Source organism: Trichoplax adhaerens, genomic scaffold, assembly GCF_000150275.1.
Source record: "Trichoplax adhaerens TRIADscaffold_2 genomic scaffold, whole genome shotgun sequence".
Classification (NCBI taxonomy): domain Eukaryota; kingdom Metazoa; phylum Placozoa; class Uniplacotomia; order Trichoplacea; family Trichoplacidae; genus Trichoplax; species Trichoplax adhaerens.
Window position 1 is genome coordinate 1,042,058 of NW_002060944.1, and position 26,441 is coordinate 1,068,498.

The 26,441-nt window shown below is 34.4% G+C and overlaps 6 protein-coding genes across 6 annotated transcripts; 4 read left to right on the plus strand and 2 right to left on the minus strand.

Annotated features, from left to right (window-relative positions):
- Window positions 1–322: 322 nt before the first annotated feature.
- Window positions 323–3,161, plus strand: TRIADDRAFT_52964 (uncharacterized protein; the record flags this gene model as incomplete). The annotated part of the gene is made up of 9 exons (XM_002109150.1): window positions 323–376; window positions 1,396–1,456; window positions 1,564–1,633; window positions 1,799–1,956; window positions 2,130–2,255; window positions 2,365–2,516; window positions 2,608–2,703; window positions 2,813–2,883; window positions 3,026–3,161. 9 exons carry the CDS (start codon window positions 323–325, stop codon window positions 3,159–3,161), a joined length of 924 nt encoding a protein of 307 aa, XP_002109186.1.
- Window positions 3,162–4,898: 1,737 nt separating this feature from the next.
- TRIADDRAFT_21077 (uncharacterized protein) lies at window positions 4,899–8,167 on the plus strand (the record flags this gene model as incomplete). The annotated part of the gene is made up of 9 exons (XM_002109151.1): window positions 4,899–4,952; window positions 5,426–5,486; window positions 6,291–6,360; window positions 6,472–6,629; window positions 7,076–7,201; window positions 7,300–7,451; window positions 7,642–7,737; window positions 7,822–7,852; window positions 7,953–8,167. 9 exons carry the CDS (start codon window positions 4,899–4,901, stop codon window positions 8,165–8,167), a joined length of 963 nt encoding a protein of 320 aa, XP_002109187.1.
- A 2,008-nt stretch (window positions 8,168–10,175) lies between these two features.
- TRIADDRAFT_52966 (uncharacterized protein) lies at window positions 10,176–10,916 on the plus strand (the record flags this gene model as incomplete). The annotated part of the gene is made up of 1 exon (XM_002109152.1): window positions 10,176–10,916. The coding sequence occupies one exon, from the start codon at window positions 10,176–10,178 to the stop codon at window positions 10,914–10,916; it is 741 nt and encodes a 246-aa protein (XP_002109188.1).
- A 597-nt stretch (window positions 10,917–11,513) lies between these two features.
- Window positions 11,514–16,646, minus strand: TRIADDRAFT_52967 (uncharacterized protein; the record flags this gene model as incomplete). The annotated part of the gene is made up of 17 exons (XM_002109726.1): window positions 11,514–11,586; window positions 11,722–11,797; window positions 12,193–12,254; window positions 12,347–12,428; window positions 12,618–12,687; window positions 12,740–12,833; window positions 12,944–12,977; window positions 13,093–13,138; window positions 13,434–13,508; window positions 13,929–14,000; window positions 14,150–14,236; window positions 14,444–14,586; window positions 14,686–14,738; window positions 14,942–15,000; window positions 15,129–15,200; window positions 15,456–15,545; window positions 16,539–16,646. 17 exons carry the CDS (start codon window positions 16,644–16,646, stop codon window positions 11,514–11,516), a joined length of 1,296 nt encoding a protein of 431 aa, XP_002109762.1.
- Window positions 16,647–17,485: 839 nt separating this feature from the next.
- Window positions 17,486–19,424, plus strand: TRIADDRAFT_52968 (uncharacterized protein; the record flags this gene model as incomplete). Its single annotated transcript, XM_002109153.1, has 8 exons — window positions 17,486–17,545; window positions 17,684–17,798; window positions 18,237–18,313; window positions 18,432–18,523; window positions 18,668–18,767; window positions 18,914–18,989; window positions 19,090–19,205; window positions 19,314–19,424. 8 exons carry the CDS (start codon window positions 17,486–17,488, stop codon window positions 19,422–19,424), a joined length of 747 nt encoding a protein of 248 aa, XP_002109189.1.
- Window positions 19,425–20,663: 1,239 nt separating this feature from the next.
- TRIADDRAFT_21514 (uncharacterized protein) lies at window positions 20,664–23,559 on the minus strand (the record flags this gene model as incomplete). Its single annotated transcript, XM_002109727.1, has 9 exons — window positions 20,664–20,742; window positions 20,836–20,930; window positions 20,999–21,062; window positions 21,205–21,303; window positions 21,732–21,801; window positions 22,012–22,291; window positions 22,518–22,685; window positions 23,109–23,147; window positions 23,452–23,559. The coding sequence occupies 9 exons, from the start codon at window positions 23,557–23,559 to the stop codon at window positions 20,664–20,666; spliced, it is 1,002 nt and encodes a 333-aa protein (XP_002109763.1).
- Window positions 23,560–26,441: the final 2,882 nt, after the last annotated feature.

The window sequence follows — 26,441 nt, forward strand, 5'->3', positions numbered from 1 at the left end:
GCCGGTCAGGTCGCTGCTGATGAGTGACGCAGCAACTACTGCCTGCAATTCGTCTTCTTGTCACAATTAACAAGTTGCTTGCCATTGCGGTACTACAGTAAGCAATTTGGTTCAAGGTTGCGCCAAGAGTTTCAACTTTACCGCTAGGGGCTGTGAATGAATTGATTGAGCAGTGCGGCATTGAAAATTTGGTCAGCATTGGCAGTGTTACTACGCTAATTTTGCCTAGCGTAATACTCCAACATTGGATTCAAAGAACTGGCGAGTGGTTCAGTTCAATTCAGCGATAAATGAAAGATTGCAGTCGACTTCACTTCAAGCGATGTCAACTCTGCTAACATTTGAAACATTTGTGCACGCTTTTGCTGGAGCTTCCGTAAGTATTATTCGTCCATCAGATGCATAGAGCACTGTTGAATTGAATTGATGCACTAGCAGTTACTTGTCAATACGAATGGCGTAGACAGCGGAGAAAGAGCAGAGATATCCCATATCCTACAGTATACAGTTATGGAGCTTACTGTAGGTATTACTATGCATTGTAATGGAGACTGTCTAAATTTGCTGCATAACAATACAGCGTACAGTAGAATGGATAGGATTATCGCTGTAGTATTATCGTTCGAGACTCTCCAAGCGATGCTATAATTAATGTCATACAGAGGATCCTGCGCCTGTATTAAGTGCATGTAGCACATGTAGGATATGACATTCAAACAGCTTTGATTGGTAGAATAAGAAGGATAGCTTTTTCCTATAAAGTAATGTTATTCAATCCTTAACTCGACGTACCAAGTTTCCTCCCATGACACTATATTCTGTATTATCAAGCGTTCTGTTATGGTCTACTTGTCATCAATATCCCCATAGCGGTAGTAAAATTCGTGCACTCGTGCCAGATAAACAAGTAGCAATTCAACCTTATTTTCTCATCTACTTTTAATGTACTGTCCATTCATTAAGGATAAATGGATTCTATAACTTCGTACCAGTAGATCATGTTAATGTACTGTCCATTAATGAAAGATAGATGCATTCTACAATCTCGTACCAATAGATTATGTTCGCAAAATAACAACCACGACTATCGCGATAGTGCAAGTAGGATGCAGCCTGTCGCAGGCGATACTGGATGACACTCTTGATTGATGGATCAGCAACTTCTGTTTTGATATACCGTTAGCGCAGTCTAGCTTGTAGCACTAGTACCATGCTAAAGATGGGATTAGTAGGTGTGAATGTTAGCAATTAGGCAAAAAAGCCTCGCGATACTCCGTTGTAACAGGTATCAAGCGAATGTCGTCGACAATCAATAATGATTATAACAGAAGAGTATTGAAGCCGTTATATGGTATTATCAATATTTATAGTACAATTATTTTTTGCATGATGTAGGGTAGTGCTTTGTCCACATGTGTATTTTATCCATTGGATCTTGCCAAAACTCGCTTGCAAGGTAAGCTTTCCATAATACTAGACGAGTATATACTGTAGACGATCGAATGTGAAGCATTAAAACTCTCAAAAGAATTGCCATGTAATAATAATATTATGATCGTCTAGTGGATACACAAACCAAAGATGTCCAACCAGTCTATCAAATTTTAAGCAAGATTATCCGCGAAGAAGGATTGTTAGTATCCATATAGAATAGTGATTAGTGATTAGACTGTGTTAATAATCATCTCTGTGATTGGATCTCGTGATTTACGTTGAATTATTTATATATCTAAAATCGAATGATTATTAGTAAAATAAATATTTATAACTTACCCGCAACTTTTTATGACTGTCATAGCTCTTCCCTGTATACTGGCTTTGCTCCTGTGGTATTTAGCCAATACTGTTCCAATTTTATCTATTTTTATGCCTTTAATGGGCTAAGAATGTTGAACCGAGTGAAACAATTGCCATTCAATCAATCTATTAGCGATCTTGTCGTGGGGATGATTGCTGGTAATAACTCTTATTAAGCTGCAAATGATAATTATAAATTAGTTTTTGTTTTTAATCTAAATATTATTGTAAGTACGAAGCATAAAATAATAATAACAACGTACATGGAGGATATAGCATTGAAATCGTTTGCAGTTGAACCAAAATTGAACCTGTTTATCGATATTTATTAGGCTCAGTCAATGTTGTCATTACTACTCCTTTATGGGTTGCATCAACAAGACTAAGATTGCAAGGAATGAAGGTCTTAGATTATAACCGTAAACTGATCGACAGGAAACCTTATTTAAATATGTGGGGTTAGTCGATATTAAAGACCGATAGCGCGTATTAATACAGTTGTTGATACAGTGTAACATGCCGGAATGCCAGATAGGACGGCCATTTAATTATTTGGCATTTATATAGATTGCTTTCGGAGAATAGCAAAGGAGGAAGGCGTTTTTTCTTTATGGAACAGCCTCGGCCCATCGCTGATGCTAGTAACTAATCCAGCCATTCAATTCATGTCATATGAAGCTGTCAAACGGTATATTCGCCGTAATACCGGCGGTGTAGAGGTAAAATCTGCCTGTCATAGATAGATAATAATACCTTATTAATCTTACATTTTACTTGATTTGATAGAATTATTTTCATTTCATATTTTAGATATCGGCATTAACTATTTTTCTTATGGGTGCAATATCGAAAGCAATTGCTACTGTTTTGACTTATCCTATTCAAATTGTTCAAGCTCGTCTAAGGGTAAGAATATCATAAAAGTTTTCGATCTTGCAATGAATCAACTTTCAGGCATGCGTACGCTGTAGAAAGATCAACATAAAAATAATAAATTTGTTTTTATTTTATATAGCATAATGCATCTGTGGATGACAATTCTAAGAGAAGGCGTACAGTTATTAATATATTTAGAGAAATCTTACGGTAAGTCTTGCAACTCAATGAATCTTGTTACACTCTGTTTCCTATAGCAGTTTCATTTCTCTAGTGATGTATAACAAGGATATCATGGATAGCAGCATTTCTATTTATGATTTAACTGAATATAACTGGTCAACTATAATAGGCATGAAGGATTTCGTGGTTTATTTAAAGGATTAGAGACGAAATTATTGCAGACGGTTTTATCGGCGGCCTTAATGTTTACTATTTACGAAAAAATTATCGCCTTTGTCTTTTGGGTTACTAGAATTAAGAAATAAACTTGGATGTACTCTTCTTAAAATTTTATATTATATTTCAATTTCAATAGACAAACGGAATGTTCTTATTTGGATTACAATAGTATATGCGATATAGTATTCTAGATCTAGTTATCCTTCAAGTACTTTTATAGCGTTAACGCTGTTGATATCTATTAGTACTATTCCAGCTACCGTAGATGAAGCTTTTATTTATAATCCCAATTTTAACCACATCGAAAATAATATTTAGCTGGCTAGGGGCATTTATAGTCGATATTAAAACATGATTCGTATTAATGGAGGTATGAGGCTGCCGCCTGTTGGAATACAAATTTTATGTAACTTGTCAAGATTACTTGGAAGATTTTAGCATCATATTTCTCATCCTCTACTGTAATAAAGCATTGCACAATAAAGTTGTTACTTTATCTTGAAATAGTGTCAATCTTACAGTGGATGTTGTACGATAATGATAGCTAGCAGACCATGTTTATTTTTGACGTCGTACACTACTTTAAAGTAAGTGTACAGTATGTACAGCTATAACTTGGTTCATTGCATTGTAGCAATTGATTAGATTTCGATACCTTGTCCTGATTTCTCCTAGAAATAAAGTAAAATAGATCGAATGAACTACAAGTACTTGTATTTCACGCTTTGCATAGTGTATTACAGATTACATCACTTAAAGTGATATAATTTGAATTATTCCCTCTCCTCTTCTAATCTGTTAAGAATCAACCCAATTTTTGATTTTCACTATTTACTCAATGACGATGGATGTTGATTTCGATTGGCAATTTATTTATCTTTACTGTACAAAACAGATGTTGTAGATATCGGTAGCAGAAACCGTTTATAAAACCTCGATGATGTACCTAGTACTGAAATTGTCAACACTAGATAGTTACCAAGTATCAGTAGAGATAGAGTTAGCAAGGGCTACTAACAGAGAGAAAGAGATAGCAAGTCTTTTTAATTAATTATGAATCAGCACCTTTGCACTTGCAACTAATGCAATACAGTGGTGGGCGACCAATCGAACACCCCCCAGCCTATTTTCAATCATTGCCTGACATCTGTTTTGCACAGCATCTACCTACTACGCTGTATAATTGCATTTATCCCATAGCGATTTTCCTTTTACCTTTATCATCTAACCCTCGATCCCCTATGCAATAATGACTTGCTATTGATTGATTGATTGATTTTTACCCTTCAGCTAGCAGTACAAGGCCATCATTCCAGTCCGCTACTCTGCCTGTCCGACGCGATCCGAGGTCAAGTCCTTACGGTGTCTAGTAGCTCGGGTTCATAACCCGAGTATCAGCCCATCACGTGATACCGTTGGAAAACCAACCAATACTTAGCCAGGTAGGGGTGGGTAGGGTTGGGGGTCAGCCAGTACTTCCATACTGTAGTGTAGTAGGACGACCTTCGACCCGACCCATGGTGGTATCAACTATCGAGTGTACAATACAAGACATACGGTGCAGTCAAAGACCTTTATCGTTGCAATGTCATGCTAGCCGATGTCGTCGCTGCTCATACACTTCCGTCATCTCTGGTGATATTACGCATACTGTATGGATGGTTAGGTCATGAATGGAACGTAGTACTGAACGAACAATCCTCGACCGGGTCAAGTAGGAGTCAGCGGACAGGAGTATTGCAACTTCTTTTTGCCTTGGTGAGAGCAATCCGCCGATTTCAATTTCAGCCCATCACGACAGCAATCGACAAGCTTTCATCAACATGTCTTCGCTTTTAACCTTCGATGCGTTAACACACGCCATTGCTGGAGCTTCTGTAAGCTTTTACCTAGACTAAATTCTTGGCTAATTGTTCATTTTAGACTTGATTGTGTATAACTACAATGTTGCCTGTTAATGAATACAGTAAGGTTGATGTCAAAAACAGTAAGTAGAGAAGGCATGAGTAAAAAGGATCGACTGTAAAACCAGAACATTTATAGCGATCGATCAATACAGTTAGTTGTATTGACTGTAAGAATGCCTTTGATTATGTTATTACTTTAGCGTTAGCCATTCCTTGCACAGTACACAGTCGACACTATCGCATTCTGATAACGGTCGAAAAGTTGCAAGGTTGCAAGCTATTAAACCGTATTGCATATGCGCTCATACAATCCATTATTACTATCCATATATCATGTCCGTTTATAGCCATTCGTGCAAATTTTGGTCAATGGATGCGTGCATCATCTTCAAAGCTTGTTTATTTCTGATAATTTTTCATGATTATCGTATTATTCTAAATAGGGCAGCGCGGTAGCGATGTCTACCTTTTATCCATTAGATCTGGCTAGAACTCGTCTGCAAGGTAATGTATAGGAGATTTTGTACAGATTTAGGCGGCATTTAGACACAACACTTTGCAAGTATGGCAGTTGAGCTTTTTGCATGCTCAATACTTTAGTGCTTATTCCTACGGGCTCTACTGAAATTAGAATAGCATTTCATAGAGTGCATGGATGGGTTATTTCGATGTGCCAGCTAGCTCATACTGTACACTGTATGTTACGATACATCATGATCAGCCAACTCTGTCAACGTATTAGCTCAACCCTAATTAATGGAGAACATCTCCGCATGGAGTTAACACCAAATCTGAGATAGTGGGCTGATGAAGCATTCGCCGATTCAGTATCTCAACCTTGATGTTAACTTTAATTAATTCTTTACTTAGGGTTAACCTCTGACGTTGACATTCTTATAACCAGGTTGTCTGAGCGCGTTTATATTAAATACTGTGTTTAGCTATCTAATTCGGATATATAAACAACCACCTTAGCGTACTTATATGCTCACGTGATACATATGCACTGTATATTTAGCTACTGCTTAACAAAGTCAATTCTAGCTGACTTGATTTCTGTAGCAATAGCTGAAATAAGGCTGATGCAATTCTGTTGCTTGATAGTAAGCCATGTGCACTTATTAAACTGTCGAACATCGTGCGAGTTAGGCAGCTATCAGCTTGCGAATGAGCTTGAAAGATAAATACATGGCGCAATTGCAGTACTTTACTAACTATAAATACCTCTGTATTTATATTACTTTTTGTTAATATTTTTCATTGATATCATCGTATGCCTTTGTGGATCTTTGCATGATCAATGTATAGTTGATATGCAGACCAAACTGGTTAAACCAACCCATCAGATATTAGCCAAAATTATCCGAGAGGAAGGATTGTAAGATAAATTGTTTTATAACCATTACTTTAAAATATTGCAAATACAATAGAATCATATGAACAACACGGGTTAATAACTAAACCAATTGTCGCTACACTTTCTCCGTAGATCTGCTCTTTATACCGGCTTCGGACCTGTGCTAACCAGCCTGTATTGTTCGAATTTTGTCTATTTTTATGCCTTCAATGGATTGAGGATGTTGGATGTGGTTAAACAACTACCTTTAACTCAGTCAGTTAGTGATTTAGTGGTTGGAATGGTTGCTGGTAAGTCTTTCGCGCTTGAATATTATTTCAAAATATATATTTAGATATGTTCATCAATTAAATATTGGACCAACCTATTGGTAGTATCGATTGTAGTGTATGGTTAAGCCATTACATTTTCATAGATTATGGAAAGAGAACATTACTTTAAGTGGAAATAAGAAAATTAATTAATTGCGCACTTCTTAATTTTTGAAGGAGTTTATTTCAATTCGAGATCATTAGCGGCATTCAATATAATAGCTAAATTTAATTCTCTGTAGATTCTGTCATATTAGAAATCGTGATGTTAAATTTTTGTTATAGTACTGAGTTTATGCGTTTCTACTTGCTATCTTCATTTTACGAGCTTAAAAAAAGACAACAATATAAACAGTATAGTAATTGTGAATGTTATGCTTACAGTCTTGAATTAAAACTTGCTAAGTGTTGGTAATGTAATACAGGTACTATTAATGTTTTTGCAACAACTCCACTTTGGGTTGCAAATACAAGACTGCGTTTGCAAGGTGTGACTGTTCGTGATTATAACAATAAAGTCATAAAAAAGACTCAGTATACCGGTATTTTTGGTAAGTTGACGTTAATGTAATGCCACCTAATTCAAATTGAGCTACATTGTATACGAGTAGACAGTCTAATTGATAAAGTATCGTTATTATAATGGCAGATTGCTTTAGACGTATTATCAAGGAAGAGGGAATACTTTCCTTATGGAGTGGTCTAGCACCATCATTGGTATTATGTTGTAATCCCGCTATTCAGTTCATGTCATATGAAGCTCTTAAAAGATACATTACTCGAGGAAAAAACAATATGCAGGTTACTCGTTAAAATCATTTAAAGCTGGAGTCTTCAAATGAAATAGCGCTATTATTATTATTATGATTACTACTATTAATTTACATGAATAGCCTTATGTCGAAATGGTTGCCGCTGGTTACTATTCTATTTTATCACTTAGCTCATAATAGGTCGTAACTTGTATGTACAACTGGTGTTTTTACTGTAGATTCCATCTTGGTTGGTATTCCTAATGGGCGCAATCTCAAAGGCTATTGCAACTGTGCTCACTTACCCTCTGCAAGTCTCTCAAGCTCGTTTAAGGGTAACTTCATATAAAATAACTGCCGCATAAAGACAGGTGTCGTTAATATTAACTATTAGTTTATATGTCCATAAATACCCTTAGCACAATACTTCTGAAAAGGCCAATAAGAAGCGTACCTTCATTACTATCATGCAGGAGATAATTAGGTTTGTAACTCATTGTGTATTAATTCGTAAGTTTACCGAAATATTTAAGATTATTAATCCTTAAAGATCAACCTAACATGACAGTCACACATCGAATTTTACTCTGTCTTATTTACCTCGCTAGGCATGAAGGTTTCTCTGGTCTATTCAAAGGCTTGGAGGCGAAGCTATTACAGACCGTCTTAACTACAGCTTTGATGTTTACCATGTATGAAAAGATTATGTCGTTCGTTCTGTTTGTAACGAAGGCATCACGAAAGAAGGCATCATTGTCTGCTTAACTCGCATGTAATCTAGTGCATTGTTAAAATTAGTTTTCTTCAATATCTTTGATATCAAACATTTTTTGTACAAAGACTTGTAGTAAATGTAATATTGCATCGTTAATATATGTTTATAAAGTTCTTTTGTACAGACTATAATACAGTATGCAGTAATGATATGATTAATTATCCGCTGTAATTTGTACCTTCACGAATAGTAGGTCCTTAAATTAACGATTATAATTTAGATGATATTTATTAGTGGATATTTATAATAGTTCAAGAACGATGTACATGTACTGCATATCTGAAAATTTGTAACGGAAAATGTACCAGCTATTGATGGTTGCTATTATGCCGAAGAATATTACCCCCATACGTTGTAAAGTATTTGCTAGCAGTATCAAAAAATCATTCAATGTGTTCATGAATGTCATGGAATAAATAGGTAGAAGGGCTCATGCGTTACTATTATTGCAAGCTTTATTACAACTTTGTTTTACGCGTAGTATAAATTTATGCAAAAACATGAATTTTAAGATAAAAAATAAAAATATATTTGCTGGCTCTAGGCTACCGATATTTTCAGGTTTGTTCCTAATCGATACCGTAAGAATTCTTGTTTCTGGTAGTTACGCGTTATCAACTTTGCATTACTTTTGCTTGATATCTTAATTTGCGTAGTAGTTGTAAGCAGTGTAGCGTGCAATAATGTCATATATATTGTACAGCATTTTTGTGCATCAGATTTACATAACAGAGTCAGACTGCCAGAGTACAGCATTAGGCGAAGAAAATGAGGTGTAGAGAGAAGATTGCTTTGAGTTAGGATACATCATTAATTTAGCAAGATTCCAAGCACACCATATTACAGTAATATACTACTGCATGCTGTACAGTCTACCGTACCAAAGTTTGCATGTGGTATTACTAATTATTATATAATCCATTAAGACTTTACCATCTTAGATAAGACTATGTTATACAATCCATTTCTAATTATTATATAATCTATTAATACTTTACCATCTTAGATAAGACTATGTTATATAATCCATTAACACTTTACCACCTTAGATAAGACTGTTATATAATCCATTAACACTTTACCATCTTAGATAAGACTGTTATATAATCCATTAACACTTTACCATCTTAGATAAGACTCTTTTTACATACAGTATGGAAGAAAGTAGAAACTATTATTTACTTTACGATTACGGCAGTCAAAATAGTCAGGGACTTATCTTAGTAGTCCCTGAAATAGTGTGCAGCAGTGTTTTGCAGTAGAAACGAATTCTATGATATATTATAAAAATAGCATAGTGAATATGCATACCATAGTCTGCTACGAATACCAGCAGCACTACTCAGTGTATCTTGCTATACTGTGCGATCTATATAAAAGCTTTTACATGTGAGCAGATCGAATACACCACTTGTATGACTGTATAGAGAGACTAACCGATACTGTACAGGCGAATGTTCTGTGTACACTGCCTGATTTCGAGTACCAACAGTACAGTACTGTAGTTGGCAATCTTGCCGATGGCGGCCATGATTTCCCTGAGGAGGCTCGTAATTCCACTGAAGGAAAATCTACTGTAGTAACATGATAACTTTAAATCTTAGCAGATCTAGAGAAAGATAATATCCCTTAGCGTCTAGATTCTGATTTAAAAGCTAATTGTATTTGGCAGTGTTGTGTTATATCGCATGAAAGCCTTGCGTTCCGAAAGAAAGTGAAGATTATTAATTCCAATCAGATTTTGATATTAATGCAGGTGGATTGAAATACTTTGCAATGCAGCAATTCTTAAATAGGCTTTTCTGATCTGCCAATTTTAGCTGATACCATTGGTATTAACACTATTGCTATTGATAGTTTTAGCACCACGATTGAAGAATTTGAAAGCTACAACTGATTTATCCTATTGCGACGGAAAATTTCCACACTAGTGGCCTACAACTTCTACAAGATTCACATAAACATACGCGTAATTTTGCCTAGCTACTCGATTGAATCATGCCATGCTATCGCTTCTACTTAAATTCCAACCTGGTCAAAAATGGTAGAGTTGCCTTACAAGGCGATCAGTTACATCATATGAAGAATGTAATGCGACTGAGAGTCGGAGAAACGGTAGAAATTATAAATGGTAGAAATCAATTAGCACAGGCCAGGATCGATGCTTATCAAGGCAATCAAATTGCTCACGTAAACATTGATCAAGTCTTGACGCAATTAGTACTGGATAAACCGAGAATCAATTTAATTCAGCCACTTATACGAAGTAAAGGCTTAGATCTTGTCATCGAGAAATGTACTGAATTAGGAGTAAGCCATTTTTACCTCTACGCCAGTGAACTTGGTGAAATTTCGCAATTTAGCTCTGCACGTTGTAAGAAATTAACTGAGATTGCTATAAGCGCTATAAAGCAATGTGGCCGCCTCGATTTACCAACGTTGACATTTGCTGATCGTTTGCATAATTTAAAATTACAATCAAATGTGCACCCAATATGTTTTGGTGATACTAGGCACTTGGATAATGCTCAGGTTGGATTTACGCCTCAATCCACCCTAGCTCAATGTAAAACTGTCTGCATCGGACCTGAGAAAGGATTTTCCGATAAAGAAATCAACTATTTAGAAAATCAACTTGGTGCTACTGGCATCAAGATAAGTCCTTTCATCTTAAGAAGCGAAACTGCCTCTATTACGCTGACGGCCTTGACAAGCTATGCAAGCATATTGAAACAATAATGCTTTCCACTTACAGTGCAATGCATCTACAACGTCATTATCGCCAGATCATGTTGTGCTATTCAATTGTTGTATGTTATGGTGATAGCGCCTTTTTATCGTAGTAAGAGTCATGCATGGCCTATATTTTATATAAATATTATTAAACTGTAACGTCAAGAGTAATTCATATTTTATTTTTTATGAACGATCTGTCGTCAGATTTTGGTTCTAAAAATATATTATATTATAACATAAATTACAAAATAACAGATACGTAATGAACACGATTTACGTCATCGAGCTCAGAATTCCTTGCTTTATGCAATAGTTATCAATTTGGTTAAAAAAATATCGAACTTGGCATTTCTCTCATGCTCGCAATATCCTATTAAATTACAACAACCATGATCATCGTTCAAAAATAATGGGCTATTTACACAATTGATCACGGTATTTATAACTACAGAAATGATATTCCATTAATAATATTATTATTTACCTACTATAAAGAATAATGAAATGAAAATAATAAGCTGGTAAAAAATATTCTTTGTTATAGCATTAAGACATCATCCCACTTTTGCTAGGTAAATATGGGTTTACAGTGCGCTACTGTCATGAGGTCTGTTCAGGCTCTTCCGTAAAATTTTCAGTTGCAAAAGCCATAGCTTCCTGAAGTCGTGACAGCCTGTAAAGTCAAAAAATAATTGGATATTGCTTATTACACTTATAGCAATTTATTTGCACGATAGTTGACTTTCAGATTTATGCAGTACGAGTAATTCTAAAGTTAAGGCAGAACAATAGATATTTATTATATAACCTTCCACTGCGGCTAGATGGCCGTTGTCCTGCAGAATATGGTCGCTCATCCATTGCGCTCTTGGAAGGTGATATTGCTGCAATAGTAAAATTCAGCAAACAAGAATTTAAATGAAAGATTTAATGTGTAATTTGTACACATATACTTTGAATATACAATAATAATTCTTGATAACATGACTGAATCGATTATACATGACAGTCAAATCTAGATTTCTAGTTTTACTAGCAACGCAATTAACTTGACTTCAACGATGTATAAAATAACAGGAATTTATTATGTCCTACTCTGCTACTACTGTTTTTTTGTTATAAACCTACACTACCAAAAGATTAGTAGTAGTTCAGCTCCTTATAGAAAAATATGCTGTGCAATTGATACTAAGGATCTCAATATGTAAAAATAAATAATACATCGTTTTATCATTGTACGCGAATATATACTAAAGTGTAAATTTGAAGTTAATCATACATCGTTTAGACATGGCTTGTACAGGGAGTAGCTCATCGATTGATTTCCGGATAGAATTAAATCTATATATTGCAATTCCATAGGAAATAACAAGAAGTCATTATTTTATCATTACACATAGAACGATATTAATAAAATAAATAGGCAAGCAAACCTTTCTTGTACTGAAGTTTCAAATGTATGCAATTGCCTTGTAGAAAATTTAATTATTTCCTCTACCTCTTTGGACTCGAATCCTATATATGGCAGAAATTTTCGTTCAATTATTATATTGCAATACTTTGTAATAAGCTCGTTAAAAGCCGTAGAGATATATCCGTAGTAAGTAAGTAAGTACTTGTACTGAGTTGTACATAATAGAATCGGTAATACTGTATATCGCTATTAATGGAGATATATGGGACTGCAAGAAATACAACGCCAACCTGACATTTTTCTCATAATAATAGTTGCAGAACCCGGTCGTTTCGGATTATTTTTCGATCTCTTTTGTTTCTTGGAGTTAGAATATAACACAAAAGTCCAAATATCTTATACATTAACATACTTGCGAAAATCTAGCATAACGATTAGCTTCTATACTAGATACCTTGTTCAAGGATTCCAGATTTAGAACAAGTTCCCATATCTTGGCTAAAAATCTAACACATGAGAAGCATTACTTTAGCTGCAACAGCCGATGAAATTACTCAATAGTCTGCTAACATTCTTATTTGTTACAAGTATAAATCAATAAAAGGCATATGATTACCCCCTATATTCCGGAGTTGACTCAACAGGATTTCCTTAATTTCAATTTTAAAGAGAATATTTTGGACATCATTTGCACAAAAATATTGCAGTGAAGAGAAAATAGGCATCAAATAAATTATAGCGATTTGTGCTAACAATTTTACTGACCTATTAGTAAATATTCTGTTGCGGTAGAAATTAACTTTAGTGATTCCTAAATAATGAAAAGAACCATTTTTAAGTTTTTGCAAGATAGTCTCGTGTATAGAATTTTCAGGTAAGAAGAGAATATCCAATGGTGATAGTCAACGTTGTTATATCTACAAACGATTATGTAAAGTAATGATTCAGATCTGTCACTACTTCTAGGCTAGATACCCATATCTCTTGAAAAAATGCAATGACAGCTGTCATAAATCATCAAGCAGTTTCATATTGACAACTGACTACAATACAGTGGCAGAACACAAAACGTATTTAAAAGCAGTATGCATCGTGAGATAACTTACCATATCTTCAATAAAAGATATCTGATTTCGTTGTATATCAAGTATTTCGAGAGCCGGAAATTGAACATTTATTCTCTTTAAATAGTTGTAATAGATACCATTAAAGACTATTTATACGTTAATACTTCATACTTGTATTACGACGATAATCATTGAATATGAAGTACCGATATTGATGAAATCAGATTGTCAGCTGCTCGCAGTTCTTGCAGTCGCCTGAAAGTGTCAAGTTTTTATCTTGATAAGGATACTTACCGGATAGTATTCAGAATTCAGTTTAATTAAATAAATACAAACCCCATTTTCCCTAATGATTCCAAAGTCTGTATTTTATTTCGGCTGATATTAAGATTCTATCAAAGTAAATTAAATTCAAAATTAGTTGGGCATGTCGCTCAATAAATCGTCCAGTTTTTGGATTTCTTATGTATTTCTATTTCTATTCTGGAACGACATGCTTGTATAGATTTATTTAAAATGATTGTTAACACTTACATTCAAAACATGTAAACCATTCAAGCTACCAACATCGGTAAGACTGTTACCTGATAGATCTAATTCCGACAGCTAGTAAAAAATTGCATAAATTATGTAGATTTGATTAATCTAATTTCACTTATAACTAGCGAAATGGTGCAGTCTGAGTTACAGCATGAAAAATACTCGCATAAATTTTTTGATAATGTTCATTATTATGGTGCTTGTATCGTACTAACTGATTTGCAAGCAAGACTATCCGGTAGATGCTCTATTTGATTATTTGCTAATCGTAGTTCCGTTAAGGCTTTCAAACAGCAGATATTCTATAGATATCAACAGAAATAAGTCATATCATCACAAAATTGAGATGCATCAGTCATAAATAATGGTATTATGATCCCAGCTGATACTTTTACGGGAGGTATTTTATTTAGATTAACGAATCACGAAATGACTGAATGAACGACTTGAAATTATAATTACTCCTATACTAGCCCCATTATATCACATAAATGCCGAAAGATACTCACCGTTAAATCATGGATACAATTGTTGCTCATGTCTAAGCTACTTAAATTTGGGCAACAAGTCAACGTGTTTTTTTCCACTTTATTAATTTTATTATTGTCTATCCGGAGGAGTTTGAGTGCCCTTAACGATTTTAAACCGTTGCCTAAATGAAATTAATAACAGCTAATCAATAAATATGCTACTGGTAATATTACACAATCTATGGTATACAAAACCTAAGATAAATTTGAATACTACTTACCTATTTCAGTAATGTTGTTAAACTGAAGAATTAGGTTAGTTAATCCTTTAAGTCTGTCATTGTGAACATTTTTTAGTTAGATTAAGAAAGTAGATAAGTATACTGTACACTGTACAGTATAAAATTGTACATACAATAGGTAACTAGAAAGGTATTATCGACACTGGCCGTAGCATACACTTGTATGTACTGTCGTTGTTAAATTATTATTGATCGTTTCTGGGAATGTTGATGTTGACAGCTACTGGTTACTTACTTCTCTAAGCCATTTAACTCAGAAATTTTGTTCGAGTATAATTTCAGTTCACGCAATTCCTATACAGAAAAAGGTGAAAGTCAAATCCCTAGAAACTTATATGGGAACACTGGTGTGGAGAGGTTGTTATATACTTGTTTTACGATACGTATATCAAACATGCTATATTAATCAGTAACAAAAATACCTGATTGTGTTGTAAACCATCTATCCATTCTATCTTATTACATGATAAATCCAAGACTCGAAGCTTTATAAACTGTATTTAATGATGGAGTTAAAGGAAGAGTGAAAATAAAGTTAATTAATTATAATTCTTTATTTATTGGATTCTATTGACATTGATTCCAATAGCAAGCATAACGACATAGCCCCATTGCATACGGTATTACTAGTTCATAGTAAAGATAACAATAACGATAGAAATCATTGATTTGGCTTTGATATACTTTTACTTGTATTGTCATTGTTGACCTATTGATACTATCATGGCAGGTGTGAGGAATGATTTTACCTTTTCTAAGTTTGCAATTCTTGTTATTCCAGTGTTGCTTATATCCAGGCTATAAACGTCGGCGTAGTGTTTTTCGTTGCATTTCTTCAACTATTGGATATACAATACGAAAACACATATCATGAAACCAGATCAATCAATCCATTGGTCAGGAAATTAATACTACTCTTATATTGGTTGTTAATTTGCAATTGTTGAAGCTTTTAGTACTGTAGCTAATGAAGTATCTGGCTAGTTTAGTAGACAGCCGAATGCAGTACCATCTACTGTCACGCAGTAACTGTATTTATCTATATTAAGACTTTTGTTAACTTTCAGAATAATAACTTACGTCATAGCTATTTTTTCCATCAGTCACTGTACAGTATGTATCTAATTCTATGATCACTGCACACAGCAGCTAATGAGGGATCTGGCTAGTTTAGTAAACAGCCGAATGCAGTACCATCTACTGTCACGCAGTAACTGTATTTATCTATATTAAGACTTTTGTTAAGTTTCAGAATAATAACTTACGTAATAGCTATTTTTTTTCCATCAGTCACTGTACAGTATGTATCTAATTCTATGATCACTGCACACAGCAGCTAATGAAGTATCTAGCAAGTTAATTAGTTCACGTGTATGTTACAGGCCGAGTAATGTATTATACGTGTACAATATATTGCTCTAATCGGCGATATTGATAGGCTCTCTCAATATCATAGTGTCCATATTATTGTTAGGAAAGAGTAACTGTATCCTTTTCGAAATTCACTCTATCCTTATACCGTGTCTATTTATCGATCTTGAAGCTTATACTGAATGATAACAATTTAATTCAATAATTCTAATTGATGTGTATCGATTGGAAGGTTAATTTATTCCTTACCGATGACTATAGCAAGTACTATAGGTAACTATCAGCTTCAAAATTGATTGCATTCTACTATCATTCTTAATTCACCCATATAGAAGTCTATGCTGGAGAATCATCATAATTCACTTGACTGTTCATTTCGTTTCCATGCCTAAAGTATGTTGACTATACTCTTGCTCTAAAGCTACTGCTGCATTTCGTGAGCTGATTCTGTCATAGCTTACCATATCTTCAGCTGCAATCACAACAATGTCTTGATTACTGCCGAAAATAGTTTTACTGGCAGCTTTATCCTTTAGCTTTTTGACTTCTTTACGATCGTGTGAAGTCATGGCGTTCTCTTCTGTGTTGAAATCTATCCAAAGTTGTTTAGCAATAATCCGCCATTTTGAAACTGCCGCCGGGTGAGCAGATACTAGTGATCCTTATACGGTACTGTACGTACAGTACCGTACTACCCTAACATTATCACCAATACCGTACAGTACAGTACAACAGGTACGGTACCGTACTGTACTGTATACTGTACTGTACTGTTTCGTCGGATGGACGGACTTCTCATGTACGAGATTGGTACTGAACCGTACTGTACGGTACGGTACAGTAGTGTACAGTATGTACTGTAGTGTACAGTATGTACAGTGTGAACCAGTTCGAATCAGAGTACTTTAAGGTACCCTAAAATCACGAGTGTGAATCAAAATGTAATAAGAATTATACGAATATAAAGCTGAATAACTTTGAGACGTAAATAACAATTTAAAAATGTCGACCTTGAAAGTGTACAGTACAACTGCTATACTGTACACTGTACAGTATAGTGTGTACTGTGCACTATATGGTCGGATGGACAGACTTCTCATGAACGAGATGTCGAGATTGGTACTGAACAGTGTACAGTACACTGTACAGTATTACACAGTACTGTGTACTGTGTGGTCGGATGGACGGATTTATCACGTACTGTACTGTATACTGCATGTACAGTACAGTATATTTAACTGGACCACAGCTGACGGAGTTTTGTTGACTGCGATTGAGCAAACCGGATACAACTAACTCGGAGATTTCATTTTGGTGCGTAGAACTACTGGTAGTTAAAGTGTCGACGAGAATCGGTTGTAAAAAGGAGATCAACATTTAGGAAATTGATTATTTAGAATCGGTGAAAATGACTGCCAAAATACTTGTATTATTCGACGTGGATGGCACATTAACGCCAGCTCGCAAGGTTAGCGATGATCCATTGAAGGCTGTACTATTGTAGATTGTAGGCTTGAACAGTACAAGTACTTGCACTCTCTTGGCTAGTTGCTATCCGTCATCGATCAATCAACTCCTTCTTGACTAACTCTCTCTCCAATATTAGCTTATTGAGGATAACATGAAATGCACCCTAGAAAACCTTAAGAAACATGTTGCTGTTGGCATTGTTGGTGGATCAGATTATGGCAAAATCAAGGAACAATTGGGTGGAGAGGATAGTAAGGAAAAGATAAACTTATTTCTCTTACATGCTATCGTATGGCATGCTTGTATAGCTCGCTGTTTGTATTCTAGTCATCCAAGCTTACAAATACATGCAGTATAGGACATTAATTCAAAGATCATCAGCAGGCGACAACACTAGTACAAATGGGATCTACTATAAACAGTATACTCTTCAGTAGTTCCGCTTGGGTTTACTTGCCAAGACAGTTATTTCAAATGGAATGAGCATTTCCGTAGAGGAGTAGAAAATTGTTTTATAGATGACTTGAATATACCTACGTCTTTTCAGTACAACTGCCAATTTGTCAACAAGTCTTGTAACACGACTTGTAAGACTTATTACATTAGTTGGTCCTGTTTATATTGCAATGGATATGAAGTAGGTAGTTTACAATCAATTCTATTATATGATTTCAATCCTTTCTCGCCAGTTCCCAAGTTTTATGATTATGTCTTTGCTGAAAATGGAGTTGTTGGTTATAAGAAGGGTGAATTAATAAGCGCTGAGGTCAGTCAACTTGCTATACCATGATATTGTTGGCTATTCATCAATAGTCAGTGTAGGAATAGTGGGTAAATAAATTGTTCAAAATTGACTTCTGATCCTTTTTGTAATACCTGCATAGAATATTGTCAGCTGCATCGGAGATGATAACTTACAGAAAGTCATTAACTTTGCTTTAAAATACATGTCTGAATTGCAATTGCCTAGGAAAAGGTTGAATACCATCATGCAATAATAAATAGAGTAGACGCATATTCGTTATCGCTCTACGTCAATACATACGAGTCATATACTGTAGTACTACATAACTTAACATCACATAACAGTAGTTCATTAATTCTTGATTTGTCATTCTAGAGGTACTTTTGTTGAATTCCGCTCTAGCATGATTAATCTTTGTCCTATTGGACGCAGCTGTAGCTACGACGAAAGATTGGAATTTGTCGCTTTGGACAAGGTATCATCAGAAACTTTGTTTGAACTTTTCTAGCTACGTGTATACAGTTTTTCTCTATGATGGTATACGAGTATTATCATACTATCATAATATACTATCATACTATCCTATTTTATATTTATCTATGACGATACAATTTCTATTAGGCTGAAAATATTCGACTCAAGTTTCTACAAGCTCTCCGAAAAGAATTTCCTGATGTTGGCCTACAATTTGCGATCGGTACACATGTTAATCCAAGGACAATTTACTTTAGGAAAATTAAAATATTATAACCACTAATCAAAATTGTTACAACTTTTTGTACTGGACACTGACATAGGTGGGCAAATTAGTATTGATGTCTTTCCAATCGGATGGGACAAAACTTATTGCCTACGTCATATACCAGCGAATGAATTCGATCAAATTTATTTCTTTGGTGACAAAACTCAACCGGTATATAACAGTTGTTAGCGATTTAGCCTGATTGCTTTTTAAGCGAATATAATGTATCATTCAATCGATGCTTTTAATACTAAGATAACATATTTTCGCAACGATCAGGGTGGGAACGATCACGAAATTTTTAATAGCGAACGCACAATTGGTCATACCGTTACATCGCCAGAAGATACAGTTTGCCAATTGAAAAAACTTTTCCCTCAGATCGCGTAACGTTACTTATTTAATCGTTCCCGTAATAAAAAGTTATAGTTCTCACAAGAAAGTAATTATGATACTTGCTCCAACGATCCTATACAAATGTTGCACGTACGATCTTTGCTTATTAAAGATTTTTCATGCTGTAAAAGAATTTTTGAATGATTTGGGAAAGGATGTTTCTTCTCTGGTCGGTAGTACAAACATCTGCCCATTTTGCATTGGATAGATAAACTTTGTTGGTGTCGAAATACCTAAAATGATTATAGAGTCTGTTCAATTTTTTTCTACCATGGATTGAAAAATGCTCATTTGGAGTACATTTAAATAAAAAAACATTTTTTTAATATTCACATTTATTGGAAATTTGCCTAAAGGTTGCGGCTAAAGTTCATATTTAGTTCCTTGTATCTCTTTAATGGCTAATTTCTTATACGAATAAGAGGTGCTACTGTATAAATAATTACATATCCGAACTTGTTATTCTTTTTGTCGTAATGCTATATATCCAGAGCAACTAAATGTTGGATTTCCCTATGGCTGCACTTTTTATTTTCGAATGCACGTAAATGATCGGGAATAGCTATTATATAATACAATCGGAAGTAGCAGTCCGTCGTTAATTCCGATAATGAAATGGTAAAACAATAATGGTATCTGCGTTAGCTACAGCTTATCCTTTTGTAATATATGTACAGTACAGTACAAGTAATGAGCATGGAGAGAATTCTGAATTCCCCAGGTCAAGATTTCGCGTACTGCAAATACATGATGCAAGAAAAATTATACGTATAGATAGCATATTATTACAATAATTATATATAATTATACGTATGATTTACCACATTATATATTCTATTACAGACTAGTTTTAATACGTATTTTACTTTGCACTACGTTCTGGTATATTTATAAGTAGTATAATAAGAAATATACCACAAACTTGTTGTTATACCCGTAGTAAAAACACAACTTGAAATAAATTTACGCGATGCTGAATGTTATATGCTCGTTTAGATACAGCAGTCTGAAATACACGTTATACGAATATCGCCACAATGTTTCAAAAGGATATTCTAACTGTATTTATACAATTCGATATACTGATAGATGAAATTGTTGCTTTTTCAAATACTTTCAGGTATGTTAGTAATATGATGAGATGATAGAATAATACTCTACTAAAATTTTAATCTCTATGTCATTAACAATTCGCGCGTACTATCCTAAGCTTCCATAAGCTAAGTCAGAACTTTAACCCAATCCAACATCAAGGGACATCATAACGAGAAATCCAACGATACAACCAATGGATGATAAACGACCATTACCACTGTACATATTGAGATTAAATAACAGAATCAATTAGCCTGACCGGCTATTGTAAATTATTTAGAGTACTGAGTGCAGAATTTGATTGATTTACCTAGTTTGCGCTTCCGGGATAATATCATCAATGACTACATAAATCATGGCACCAGCAGCAAAGGCTAATGAATAAGGCAAAATTGGTTCAGCTATCTGAAAGATAACGTTAAAATACTATATATGAGTCTCGATAGATAATTTTAAGGCTAAACTTCAATTACCATAACGGCTGCAGCTCCTAATATTCCAGCTATTGGTTCTACCATTCCGCTCAGTTGTCCATACCTGTACAAATTTGAATCGTCAAATATTCTTATAATGACGTAAGGTAATTAATTCAATTCTACGTTTATTTTTAAATTGATACATTAATAATAGGAAAGTAAAAGGCTACAAAAGGTCATGAACGTATGAGTAAACCGCATACCAGAAACTTGTCCATGTTGAGAATCCCATGGCCTTAAGAGGTAGGCTTACAGCCAGTCCTTCCGGAAAGTTCTGAATGCCAATACCAATTGCTAGGTTTCTAAATTAAAAGATTGAATACAATCCTAATTCAAAGTTATCACTTTGCAAGATTTATCCAATCATCTATTGTTGCTCGATGGTTGTTATGTACTAAGCACTATAGCAAGGTGCTAGCGCTCTCAAACATTGCGTGGAGCAATTTGATAGTCAGTAACTTTGATAAATACATTGCTGACATCAAGCGTATGTAACAATCTTCAGTAAATTATTCGTTGCGAATTTAAGAACATTTTGTATCATCGTACAGTTTATTAATTAAGGTGTCTAATAAATACATACGTATAATACTTGGTGTGTACAGTACATAAATAGATTCGAACATATCGTGTTAACATCATTACTATGCTCTTATAATCCAGCTACTAAATCTATTACTTAATTGTTTCATTGCAATCACATACTATCTTTCTGTAACAATAGTTTTACCTAGCATTTTCAAAAGTCGCTTGCTCCGTTTTTCCAATTGCACCAAATCCTACTCCAACAGCAAGACCCTCTACAATTTGAATGTAAAATACATTCTTCAACATGCATACTTTTACGTTTCATGATCAGAGCACATGAAATCTAGATGACTCATCTTATCTACAATTTTATTTTAATTGTACAGGTTTTGTGTATCTGTAATTGATAGTTGAAGAAAGGTCAACTTAAAATACACAGTATATCGGTAGAAGTTTTGCAAAATGGAAGAAAATTGGTGTACCTGGAATGTTGTGGACTGTTATCGCGATGACTAGTAAAATGATACGACGCCATTGAAGATTAATCATCTCAGAATTTTTCTGGTATTCAGAATGTTGAGTTTTATTATTCTCAACTGCTTTATTATTGAGTGAACGATAGACAAGGTTACTATTATCGCTTTGGTGATGATAACGATTATTGACTTCTTCATCTTCTGCTCCTAATTCAAATCGTTCGGTGTCTTCGTTCATACTTTTACAGTACACATTTGCTAAAGCGATTTGGGGTGAAGAAATATTCTAGAAGGATTTCGAAATAGTTAGAATGACTAAATGAATTTGAACATTTAAAAGGTGATGACGATACTATACTGTACTACTATAACGTAACTCTTTATAGAATAATAAAAAACTTATGATCGATTTTGACAACATTTGTAGAGTACGATATGATAACGGCAATAAAAACAAATTGATATGCTTCATTAAAGTTTTAAAACAAAATATTCAAACATCGCTGCCCTACCATTCTACTCATCATCATATCAGTGACACCAACAAAAGCAGCACCGAATGCGAAACCAATTCCAACGGGTATAAAAGAAAACTGGCCATCTTGGCCGTAGTGGCCGGACTTTGTAGCTAATTCTATTGCTGGCTGTAATAATGACCAAAAGGAAGCTGCCACCATAACCTGTTATAACAGTAAAATAGTCTATCGGTTATTGCTGGGCAAGTAATAAACAGTCAATATTGCTTTATAGTACGTGGTTGACGATTGATACAAAGAAAAAACAATTTCATGGTACTGCAGTATCCATTGTGGACAATAGAAACTGTTGCATAACTAACAAACAGAAACAGCTACCAGCCATCATAGTATACGATATTGCAATGCAGGTTGTTCCCTGCGAGCTTGTTATTCAAATAAGGCTAAAATGTTACATTAATCATTACAATTTGAAGAAAGTAGAATCGATATAAAAGATGAGAGAAATATAATTTTGAAGCATCATTCTAGTTACAAGTTAGAACGTGTGGAATATTAAGAAAAGATTTGGGATGGTTCATACACGTCTATATCGTTATTTGCATCTCAAGTCGTTGTTGAACTTACTCCGGCAGCAAATCCAAGGCTACCATCTAGAACTTTTCTCTAAAACAGAAGAGAAAAAGCCTCCAATTAGTCAAAATGGTTTCCATTCTCTATATTACACAAAGCATTTGTGCTAAAAAGGCATCACTGTGCCTAAATGAAATCATTCTCATCAAATCAGATTGATCGGGCTATTAAGTCATAAACTTCTAGAGGTATATCTACTCGTAGAAGCCCATGGTGAAGTCAAGACACTGTACTTTGAGCTATCGTTATCCTAATACTGTACATGGTCCATAAAAACAATAACAATTTCAAAGCAATCACTCATGAACAGGAATTCTACTGTATTCTCTAAACATACCTTGCCAGATGAAAAGACAAACACTAATGCCGCACCAGCAGCGGTTAAACCCCATGTGAAGAGTGTGCCAAAATATGCCTGAGCTATAGGCCCATAACCTCGTATCATGTTGATGCTTTCAAACCTGAGTCAAGATTGGGAAAAAATTGCCTCCTTAACGGTTAAGTCGACACAGTTTGGATAGAATTTTCAGTCTTCCAGAACCAATTTGTTGTCGCTTGGGTAATAACCAATGCTCAGTGAATCGTATCAAGCGATAAATAATTAATGAAACAATTTGTTCTTGCAATTGTAATCATTGGTGATAAAATGGCCAATTTGTTTTTAGCGAGGACAGCTAAGAAACTTGACGTCGATACAGCCTATGCTAGTCTACAGTTCATATGCAAATTTCTGCAACAGAGACACTTTCCAATCTTCTCAAACAATCCAACAAGATTCTTGATTGACTAGCCAGCACAACAGCTAAAATAACATTAAAAGTATTTCCTGAAGAACAGCTCGCACAAGCTACGGTTAAAAGGCTGCCCACGAAAGCTGTTGCTGGCCACGAAATGATGATATTCATTTCCGTACTGTATCCTACTGTACCATGGACAATGGTATCCAACGTACCCTCGTCCGTCAGTCCACGACCAGGCGTATTGTCATCGACTAGATGGAAAGTAATGTCACATCATGTCACCCTTTGCGATTCAGCTGTTGCCCTGTCAGTGGTCACCATGTTACCGTGGAACTTTTCATCATTTGCTGGCATAGAAAACAGTGAAGGTTGGATGATATCCCGAGTATCATTGCCAGGAGGAATGATGCCACTCATAAAAGGTTCATTCTCATTATGAAGTTGATCAAGGACTCGGGGACTCATGATATGGCCAACCAACAACATCAACGACTCGATTTCATTGCCTGATTAATTTCCTCTACTTGTGAGATAGTGTATATGTTAAGTATATATATATATACAGTAAATTAGGCGATCGATTTCATTACCTGATTAATTTACTCTACTAGTGAGATAGTGTATATGTTAAGTATATATAACATATATACAGTAAATTGATCGATCGATTTCATTACCTGATTAATTTACTCCACTTATGAGATAGTGTATATGTTAAGTATATATACAGTAAATTAATCGATCGATTGATTAATTTACTCTACTTGTGAGATAAGGTACAGTATATATTAAGTATATATATATATATACAGTAAATTAATCGATCGATTGATTAATTTACTCTAATTGTGAGATAGTGTATATGTTAAGTATATGCAGTATATATACACAGTAAATTAATCAATCGATTTCATTACCTGATTAATTTACTCTACTTGTGAGATAGTGTATATGTTACATATATATATATATATATACACAGTAAATTGATCGATCGATTTCATTACCTGATTAATTTACTCTACTTGTGAGATAGTGCATATGTTAAGTATATATGAACGGGACGGTATGCGAAATCGGTCATTTTGCAAACTGCCCGGACAAAATCATTCCTAGGAATGGCCGTAACATATATATAACATATATACAGTAAATTAATCGATCGATTTCATTACCTGATTAATTTACTCTACTTGTGAGATAGGGCATATGTTACGTATATACATATACACAGTAAATTATTCGATCGATTTCATTGCCTGATTAATTTACTCTACTAGTGAGATAGTGTATATGTTACGTATATAATATATACACAGTAAATTAATCGATCGATTGATTAATTTACTCTACTTGTGAGATAGTGCATCTGTTACGTATACATATATAGAGATATATGTATAAGTATATGTGACATATATACACTATCTCAAAAGTAGAGTAAATTAATCAGGTAACGAAATCGAGTCGATGATGCCGTCGGGTTGTATCACGATGAGTCCTTGATCAACTTCATAATGAGAATGTACCTTTAAGAGTGATGTCCAAAATTGAAATGATACGTGGACCGATCACGACTGAAACCATGGATTACTAAATATAGCCGTTACTAAAATGCAATTTCTTTCATGCTTGTCAATGTTTGATTGATGAAATAACGTTAGGACTTTAGTCTACGGGTAATGTCATGTTATAGCCTTGCTTTGTAAATTGAAGACAGGAAAGGGAGTTAAGGGATACAAGTATAGAGTGTTTATTAGTCGGGCTGTGCCGTAGGAATGCGTAGCATGCAATCCTAATGTTTGCTTGACAGTCTTCTTTCATAGTTCCTTACGCTACGCAATGATTAATTTACTGACAGTTAATACGGTATCATAGTACTAAACAGAATGTGATTGTACATGATGTTACAGGTAGAATGGAATATTTTCCGATATTTCACGTCATTATAATGGCTAGTAAATTGGTGGAAATTGAACGGCATATGCTTTAACAACGTGACACGCGTACTATTGCATTAATGCGATATTTGATGACTGGTAGTAGTATCAGTAACACGATATCCCAATATTAAGCAGAATGTAATTATGAATTACGTTAAAGGTAAAATGAAGTATTCACAGATATTTCACATCATTATAATGCTAGTAAATTCATGGAAATTTAACGGTATATATTTTAACAGCGTGACACGCATACTATTGCATTAATATGATTTGATGATTGACAGTAGTATCGTTAAATATAGTATACTGTAATATAATATTACGAATAATTAATTATACTTATATAAGAGTTAGATTTGCTATTTCCCTAGATAATTTTCTTAAATAGCCGGATTTTACAAATTTTAACAATTCTACATGCAGTATATGATCACTGAGTACTGCGTAATGAACAACATCCTAGGCGTACAGGAAGGGAAGATAGCCATATTTTATAAGATTAATCAGTATTATACCCTAATACAGTCTTTTTTTACTTGCCTGTACATTAATAAGCAATATACTTTAGTGATTAAAATACTAAAGTAAAGGAATGATTAAAATGTTAATAAATACAAGAATGAACTATATGAATTGAATGA